This window comes from Pangasianodon hypophthalmus, chromosome 6 (assembly GCF_027358585.1).
Source record: "Pangasianodon hypophthalmus isolate fPanHyp1 chromosome 6, fPanHyp1.pri, whole genome shotgun sequence".
Taxonomy (NCBI): domain Eukaryota; kingdom Metazoa; phylum Chordata; class Actinopteri; order Siluriformes; family Pangasiidae; genus Pangasianodon; species Pangasianodon hypophthalmus.
The window spans coordinates 14,432,034-14,441,748 of record NC_069715.1 but is presented as its reverse complement, the minus strand read 5'-3'; the positions used below and the strand labels follow the sequence as shown (position 1 = coordinate 14,441,748).

Sequence of the window (9,715 nt, the reverse complement as noted above, 5' to 3'; positions counted from 1 at the left end):
TTCATCCATTTTTGTGTTTACTTCCACAACAATAACACATTGAAACATCCAAAAAGGTTCAGACTGACAAAACAAACAAAAAACAACAATCAGGTACTGTTTATCTACTAAGAAACAGTACACATGAACTACTACTAGTAAGAAAAAGTACACATTTATCAGAGTTGAAAACAAAAACAAACAAACAACGGTAACCTGAGAATGTAAGTCACATCGTGTAAAAGAAATGAGTCACTGAGGTCTAGTGAAGGTGTTCCAGAGCTCACGAAGCAGACGAGGTGCACGTTCACAGACTGCCTTCACCAGGGAGAAGGTGAGCGCCATCACCATTCGCTCATTGTGCACACCAGGCATGTCCTTGAGTATGCTGTCAACACCCTGAGACAAGCAGGTCCACCAGTACTGCAAACCACAACATACAAGGACATTATAAATGCATCATCCTCTCCACTCATCCTCTTCTGTGAAGAGTTTCATTTAACAACAGATTCATTACTGGACAGCAAGATCTGAATCGAACGCAACCCCCAACCACACGCAGGTAAAATGTTCACAGTAGCTATGTTTCCATGCAAGGATTTTTTTATTTATTTATTTTTTTTGCGAAAAAAGGTTTAGTGCATTGAAATCTTTACCAGTATAGCTGATTATTGCTAAAATTTCACGAGCTGACATAACCTTTTTTCATTTAATTTTGGCACATCAATTCTATGTTGATACTTCAAATGTTGCGAAAAAAAAAAGTTTGGAGACAGTGTTTGTCGAGAAAAATGGCATTCATGCAAAACAAGAAAAAAACTGTCACATAACAATTTACGGTATGCAAATTCACTGGCCTCCACTACATTCGGCAGCCTGATATAATGCCGCATGAATTTTTCTTTAATAGCTGTACACACAGCATATACACATCGATGGACGGTTGTTTTACTAAACCACAAAAGTTTCCCCCACTACTCTGTACACGATGCAGGTTGCCAGCTTGACCATGGCAATGGCAATCCACTTTCAGGTTGGAACCAGTGGTTGGTGGCAACCCGCAATGGGCACAACATCAGGACCAATTAATTGGCACAGCGTCTCAGACGTGGGTCATGACATTCTAAAATATTGCAGCCAGAGACTTTCTGTGAAGCGTCTCTCCACCACTACTGCCCAGAACGGCCTATTGCGTGGTCTCTCCCAGACCCACGGGCTTCGTCACATAAGGGCAGTTACTTGGAGCCCTTTCAGACGAGCAACTGCTCCATTCTGATATTTTGTATCGCCAATTTCAGTTTAATGTCTCAGTACTCTCTCCATTTTACAAAGATCTGAGGACATGTGGGACACAAAAGGTACACAATTTGTGATATACACAAAATTATGTATGGAAATGGGCAGATTTCTTTTGCGATACCCCAAAACTTATGGGAGAATTTGTTGTTGACAGCAAATTTCACAAACGCATTTTCACTCTGCTGATAACAGAACAACACAGGAAGTGGATGGAAACTTGGCTACTGGTAGATGAAATTGTAATGTTAGGTTTGTCATTATTTTGAGCTTTTTAAATTGTGGTAACTGCACTGAAAAACTGCTGCAGCCTCTCAGGACTGGATTGACTGGCAGAGGAACAGGTGATTAATTTCATAACTGCATAACAAGATAAACAAGCGTGACACAAGTGGGTTTCCCCCCCACCCACACTGGTACAAATCTTGTCTCCTGTGCTGAATTTGGCTAATAATTCTTGGTGGTTAAAGGCAGCATGCCAACATGGTAAGCTAATTTCACTTATTCTTGGAGACATGGCTTCGTGTAGTTGGATATGGATGTTAGGTGTGGGCACAGAGAGCAAAATCAAATGTTCCTGAAACAGCTAGATTTCAAATTACACCCAATGGCCCCCTAATGAATGTCTAATTTGTGCCAATATTAATATACAGATGGGTGAAGCTTATGAAACTGTTTGAGTGGAATATTTGTTTTATACAATCATTTCTGAACATACTCTCAAAGGCCACTTTAATAGGAACTCCTGTACCCCTGGTCATTCATGCAATTATCCAATCAGCCAATCATGTTCCAGTAACACAACAATCAGGATGTTTTTTGTTTTTCACACCATTCTGTGTAAACTCTAGAGACTGCTATCTGTGAAAATCCCAGGAGATCAGCAGTTTCTGAAATGCTCAAACCAGTCCATCTGGCACCAACAACCCTGCAACAGTCAAAGTCACTGACATAACATTTTCCCCCTATTCTGATGTTTGACTTGATCATTAACTGAAGCTTGTGACCTGTTTCTGCATGATTTTATACACTGAGCTGCTGCCACATGACTGACTGTTTGGATAATTGCATGAAGAAGCAGGTGTACAGGTGTTCCTATTAAAGTGGCTGGTGAGCGTCCCATATGGCTTTTAGAAGAAGTAGGGAAACATTCTTTTTTACCTGCTGCAGTGGCAGGTGGAGGGGTTAAAAAAAAAAAAAAAAAGTAAATTTTAGCACTAGCAGTGTAAGTGGCAAGCAGATGGAGGATGCACATGTCAAAGTTTCCAGTCCATTACTCATTATGCCAACCCACGACAGCGACGATGCCACACTTGCAAATGAGCTCAAAAATCAGGTGCTCACTTTAGGTATGTGTGATCTAAGGAGGGTGACAACTGTACTGAGAGACTGGCAGAAGACTTCATGAACATATTTAGTCTTTTTATCAAGCACTAATTCCTAAGGGAGCTTTCTGGGTTCACTCTGCACATAATTACAAAGCAAAAAACAAAGCAAAAAGAACAAATATGAACCAAGCATGGAGAACACAGTCTGCACTAAATAAATTATGAGATAATTATATAAAATTACTCATCTGAAACATTTTTGTATTGCATCCAGTGTTCATTTCCCTTGTTTTTAATGTTAAGATATCCAAATACTCAGAACACAGTATAGCATCTCAGCTTTTTTCTTTGGCTCAGTTTGCACCTCATGGGTCAGTTTAGTAGCTTGCATTTACAAAAAAATGCTGCTTGGTACCCAAAATACACAGCATGCACGCCTGAATCACATTCTCCCTACAATAAACTGTGCTAGAGTAGAACTGGACTGAAACCACCTCACTCGGATGCCCAGTTGTTTTGATCCACACCTCAGTGTGACTACTGCGGTCTCACATGTGCAAACAAACCACAACAAGGTCTGAAAGCTGCATGTGTGAAAGCAACCTTAAATCTGCCATTATTGAGCCGGCACCAAAAAACAGGCATTAAAAACGACTATCACCCAATAGCACTCACTCCCGTTATCATGAAGTGCTTTGAGAGGATGGTCATCTCACACTGAAGCCATTATTTCAGTCTCTCTGGATCAACACCAGTTTGCCTACCAAGGCTGTAACTCATCCAGCTAGACTTCCTGTTCATCTGAGAATCTATTCACCTGCACATGCCACAAACACTGTTATCAAGTTTGCAGATTACACAAAGGTGAGTGGGCTGATTTCTGATGATCATGAGTCAGAAAGGAAATGTTAAACCTTGACAATGCTCAATAACCTGAGCTCTGTGGTCTTGGTCTTGTGGGTCATCGATGAACATGATCTAGTCTTCATGGTGCAGAGGGTGAACAGCTTCAGGTTCACCTTCCTGCTACAAGCTTCCTGTCACCGGTCAAAAGTGCACAGCATCTGTACTTTCTGAGAAGGCTCAAGTATACCAAGCTGCCCTGACAGCTGCTGATGACCTTCTACTTTGGACATCGACAGGTCACATTGCCTACGCAAAACAACAGCTGCATGGATCCCACTCACCTTTGCCATCATTCATTCACCCTCCTACTATCAGGCAGTTGCTACAGGACCATTTACTCATGCACCTCCAGACTGACAAACAGACTTTTTCCCTCAGACCATTCACTTTCACGGATCTGACTGACCCACTAGAACTGCTTCCTCCACATGTCCACTCCACACGTACATAAATAGGGATGCACTGACACTTGTTTTTTGGTAATTGTCAATACTGACGCTTGTTGTCCAATTGTGTTTTAATCGTTACATATTGTAATTCTGGCATTAACATACAAAGTAAACTAATGCTGCCTATATCTGGAGCTTATCCTGGGAACATTCACACCATGAGAGGAGAAGATATCGTAGATGGGGTGTCAGATATGGGGAGCAGAGGGAAACTCCACACAATAATGTGTGATCAGGATTGAACCAGGGACCCTGGAGCTGTGAGACTGAACGTTACCTGCTGCCCCAACATTCTGCCCTCTCCTGACTGTAACGTTACTGCTACACTCTACTGTCTTATGCTGCCTTTCAGAACAGAACTTGCACATTTTCTATATATGTATGTATGTAAGTATGTGTGTGTGTATATATATATATATATATATATATATATATATATATATATATATATATATATATATATATATATACACACACACACACACACACACACACATATATATATACACACACACACTGTATAAAACATTATTGTAACACTGGCAGATGCAAAACCTAATTTCATTGTACTTGTAGAATGATGATAAAGGTACTCTATCCAAGCTATTCTATAGATGCTCACCTGTGGAGAAGAATTGCAAAGTTTCTTGGTCAGATGCTCAGCGGCTTGAGAGACAATGCTGTGATTGAATTCATCTGCCATTCTAATGAGCTCAGCAGCCACCTCCCTTACTGCATTCGCTTCTTCGACAGGTACTATACACACACAAACACACAAATCAATCATATGTCTACAACCCAGCACAGCAGTGACACTGTTACATTGATGCACAGCATTGTTAGTGTTTTTAAACACATCAGTGTCACATCAGTGTCGCATCAGGGCAGTTGAAGTTCAGTGGTTAAGGCTCTGGGTTACTGATCAGAAGGTCGAGGGTGCAAGTCCGAGCACTGTCAGACCCTTGAGCAAGGCCTTTCTGCATCATGGGAGCTGCATCATGGCTGACCCTGTGCTCTTACCCCAACTTCCTAACAGGCTGGGATTTACAAAGAGAATAATTTTACTGTAATGTATATGTGACAATGTCTTTCTTCTTCTTCACTCCCTTGAGAAACAGACCACCAACCAAAAATATACAGCTTACAGCACACAGTATGCTTGGAAACAAATGAAGGTGGAAAAAGATGGAAGGGCCATAAACTAAAACTACTCATTTTTGTAATATTATTATTATCTATTCTAGAGAGTAACAATATCCTTGGTTCTGAAAGTAGAACAAGATGACTGTAGGAAATAGAAGGGCTAATCTTTTCAACTGTATGTGATATCTAATTAACATTTTTTTAAAATATAATGTTTCAGCCTAGACCAAACAAATTCTACAGTCAACTGCACATTGTGTAAGGCTACACTGGGAAAGAATTTTTTTAAATTGAATTTTGCTTTAATGGAACGTTTTCACTTTGATATCACTTTGTATGAAGTGTACTGCACTTTTTGCCCTAACTATGGAAAAGATGAGTTGACTAGTCCACTACTTTTTTAATTAGGCCTACTGGTCCACTAGTAAAAATTAAATCTGTTTTTCAAATTTGTAAAATATATAATGGAAAGATATAGATTTAAGATGAGTTCACATGGAATTATATCTTGTACACTAAGAATATACATGTCTTTTTCTCTCTTGTCTTTGCGATCCCCCCCCCAATATATTTGCAGGTGTCTACAGTGGATGACACATTTGTGTATGTGGATTCACCCACAGCATCACACTAAAGATAACCACATTTGATGTGGCTCATTTTTTTAATCATTTGTACGAATGTCTGACTTCGCACACAGCAGACAGGCATTGAGATTAATCAGTGTTTTTGGAACTGTGTGAATTTGAGCCTGCTCATGCTGTACAGTGATGAGACCATGGGTGCTACAGGTCGGATGTAAATTCTAAATACCATGGAAATTATGAGTAATAGTGTCACACGTTTCACTATTATTTTTTGCAAGATCTTGCAGGCCGAATGAAACGAGGCAGTAGGCTGTATTAGACCTGCAGACCCTGAGTTTGACGTGTCATGCTCATCCTGTTACACTAATGGGTAGGTGGAGACAGAGGTATGAGGTTGGGACAGCCATAAATTTAATTCACAATACAAAATGGCGCCTACCTGTTATCTGTAGGGAGATATGTTTAAATGTGCAAGTTACATTTATAAGACCTTCGAATTACTGCATGCAGTAATTTATATTTAAGAAGAAGCCCTTTATTTCTGGCTCAATTTTGGTATACTAAGAATAAAAAAGTAGTGGTTGATTAAATGTTTCTCTTTCATTTTCTATGTAAAATAATATGTAATATGCATAATGAAACCAAATAAACAAATTTACTCAGAAGAAGTCCAAAAGAAAGTCCTCTAGCAGATTACATTATCCACCCAAATTCATCCAAAACTTTGTCTACTTTGTCACTTAGCCATAATGTGACACATTCCTAAGCAATGCAAAAAGGAAAAAAAAAAATCATAAATTGTCATAAATGAACTAGAAAATACCTGGTAATACAAGATCAACTTGAGGAACATCATGTAGTAGACCTCTGTGAAATGAGTGTCCATCTGTTTGCAGCTCGCCATCACATTCAATGTCGGAGTCAAAGCCATGGTACTGGGGATACGCTATGTGGTCATTTAATCCACTCAGAGCTGCACTGAGTTTCACTTCACAGTGCAGATTCTCTAGCTCCCTCTGTAGCTCACTGTTCAGACAAGGCCTTTGCTGGAGGAATGTCAGGAAGAGGAGAGGAGTTTGTGAAAATGAGTGAACGTCCATCATGCTGTTGACCCTTTTCCTTTGTACTCTGTAAAGTTAAACAAAAACATTAGGTGAATATACAGTCACATTACTATGTTTTATTAATCTATTATTAACTAGGGCAATGACTAAGAAGTTCAAAGTCTAAGATGTAATAAAACTCTCTGAAGGAGGACAGACGGCACAGTGAGGAGGATGAATAGAGGGGTGAAAATTTCTTCATGGAGTATGGCTGGTGATTTGCAGAAAGATGGAAGCATTTTGTGGTCACTCCAAATCTACAATTAGATCAAAATCCATGCGAACAAACTATTTGGATGGTGTGCTGAAGAAAAGCCTTTCTTTCATCTAACCACAAGCACGAGCGCCTGCAGTTTATTAGACGCCACTGGAACTTTGACTTTGACTATGGTCAGATGAGACAAAAATAGAGCATTCTGGCAACAAATACTCAAGGTGTGTTTGGCATTAAAAAGAAGGGTGTTTACAGAAGAGAACCTAATCTCTAATGCTAAGTATGGTGGAGGATGTGCAACGTTACGTGGCTGTTTTTGCTCCAAATCCCTGAGAACCTCGTTAGTATACATGACATCAGATCTTAAATGAAAATCTGCCTGCCCCGGCCAAGTAAGTCGTGGTTGGACCTTCCAGCAGGACAATGATCCGAAACATACATCCAAATCCACATGGGTATATCTGTATACTTTGTGACATGGTGCATTATCGTGCTGGACGTAACCATTACAAGATGGGTAAATTGTGGCCATGAAGGGATGCACACGTTCAGCAACAAATAGGCTGTGGCATGCAAGCGATGATTGATTGTTAGTAAAAGGCCCAAAGTGTGCCAAGAAAACATTCCCCACACCATTACGCCACCTCCACCAGCCTGGACTGTTGACACAAGACAGGTTGGGTTCATGGATTCATGCTGTTGGTGCCAAATTCTGACCCTACCATCTGTGTGCCTCAGCAGAAATCCTGATTTTATGCATTGCGCTGTTGCCACACGATTGGCTGATTGGATAACTGCATAAATGAGCAGGTGTACACACACACATTTTATATATATATATATATATATATATATATATATATATACACACACACACACACACAGTATAAGCACAAGTCTTGGCACAGATTTTATAAATAGAGCTGTAGAGCTGTAGAGCTGTAAGCACTCTCAGTTGTGTTTTGATGTAACTGTATTTTCTCAGATGTGTTTTAATGATGGTGGTGGTGATGATGGCAGTCTTACATGCTTGTCCAAAATCGCCCACTGTTTAACTGGGATAAGATCTGGTGTGAAAATCATGGCACATGATTTTCATAGTGATCAAACCATTTAGTGACCACTGATTATATATCACCTTAGCTATAAAGAGGACTACACACACACACACACACACACACACACAAACAAACAAACAATATCTATCTACCTCTCTCATATATATGTACACACACACACACACACACACACACACACACACAGATAGATAGATAGATAGATATTTTTGCCATACCTTTAGTCCGAACGTGATGCTGCTTTGCTTAAAAATGATAAAATAACAATATTGAAACTTGACCAGTTTAGGTAGCTAGGTTAGCTCTACGGAAATACAACAATAATAAGAGCTAAGAAACTATCTAAGAGGTCAACAGCAGGCTAAGACTGATAAACGTCAGTTAAAAACGCACACTAAGAAAGTTAGCTGTCTGTCTATGTACTTATATTTCGTAAGTTTGTTAAAACTAACTCGGTCAGTCAATCTTACTGTTTCTTCTCGAGCGAGTAACGTTACAACTCCGCGCTAGCTTTATTTTCTTCTCTAAACTCCCTTTAAAGAGACGTGCTAACTAGCGAGCTAGCCTAACTAACTACCCAAAATCTAGTCTAAGGAAAACAGCTAAAATAACTGTTAGTCAAATTAGTCGTGTATAAGTAAGTGAATAAATCTGACAGTTTCGGTAGTAAAGCAAACAACTTACACTCGTTCATAATTCGTCGAACCCTCTGAGTGCGAGCTACACATCCTTTACAGCTCTCTCTCCCGCGACAAGTTTATATCGCCACCTGAAGTACCAGTGCAGTTCAGCGTTAACGCAAACACAGAGCATGAGCGATGTAAACATGTTATGACGGGGGCGTACACCTACATATATGTATGAAATCAAATTCTCTTAGTGCTTTTAAAGAACTACATAGAGTAAAAATTAGAATTAGGGTGTACAAAAGCAGACTCTAAAAGTTTTGACAAACTTTAAAATTAGCTGAGGCGGTTTTTATTCTATTTGAAAACTGATCACCCCTCCGAATATTTTCAAGTGGAAGTGTCTCACTAAGCGGCGACTCAGCCTTACTTGACTTACTCGCTTACTTGACTCAGCCTCTTTGGGGAAATAACGTCTATAATTCAGTGGAAGTAGTGTAGTGGTAGATTGTTTAGGTGGCGCTGGAATAAATGAGGCACTACTGCATATGTATATACAGTATGTGCGAATTTACGTTCTCTTCGTGTTTTTTTTTTTTTTTTTTTTTTTTAAAAGAGTCAAGTCGAGTGAATCTACACCTAAATACCTCCAGAAGGAGACTCGCAATGGTTAGTGTAAGTGGCCATGTTTATGAAATGGTCTCAGACTCCGGCTTTCAGCAGGAGTCGACTGAAGTCAGTTTTCCTCAGAATTAGAGGGAAAAAAAAACTTCCTTAAATATGTCGAGACTGTATAGGCTAAACCGTCTTGACGGCTAATACCTTTGATTTAAATCATCCCTGGTTTAATACTGAAGTGAACTGAAGTCTAACTAGGGTGTTAAATCCCTAGCAAACGAAGTTATACAGCATTCTTGCTATAGTTAGAGTGCTGGAAAGCCCCCCATTTGTTTCCTCACCACCATGATAACAAGTAGCTAAACATCGTTCATAAATGTCTGAACTTTG

At 39.7% G+C, this 9,715-nt stretch overlaps 1 protein-coding gene across 2 annotated transcripts; it reads right to left on the bottom strand.

Moving 5' to 3' along the window:
- bida (BH3 interacting domain death agonist) lies at positions 1-8,909 on the bottom strand. Of its 2 annotated transcripts, XM_026926948.3 has the most exons (5): positions 8,766-8,889; positions 8,300-8,326; positions 6,512-6,816; positions 4,581-4,714; positions 1-402 (listed from the first exon to the last, which is right to left on the bottom strand). In XM_026926948.3, exons 3-5 carry the CDS (start codon positions 6,789-6,791, stop codon positions 232-234), a joined length of 585 nt encoding a protein of 194 aa, XP_026782749.1. In that variant the 5' UTR covers positions 6,792-6,816; positions 8,300-8,326; positions 8,766-8,889; the 3' UTR covers positions 1-231. The 2 variants fall into 2 exon arrangements, with proteins under 2 accessions (XP_026782749.1, XP_026782748.1); XM_026926947.3 differs by lacking the exon at positions 8,300-8,326 and having other exon boundaries at positions 8,766-8,909.
- Between the last annotated feature and the right edge of the window lie 806 nt (positions 8,910-9,715).

What these genes read in the sequence shown, in the direction of transcription:
- bida (XM_026926947.3), bottom strand. Translation starts at nt 8,809, where the DNA reads ATGTGTAGCTCGCACTCAGAGGGTTCGACGAATTATGAACGAGT. An exon ending in AGTTGATCTTGTATTACCAG is followed by an intron (nt 4,715 to 6,511) that starts GTATTTTCTAGT and finishes GTGTGTGTATAG; the next exon opens with TACCTGTCGAAGAAGCGAAT. An exon ending in TTTGCAATTCTTCTCCACAG is followed by an intron (nt 403 to 4,580) that starts GTGAGCATCTAT and finishes TGTGGTTTGCAG; the next exon opens with TACTGGTGGACCTGCTTGTC.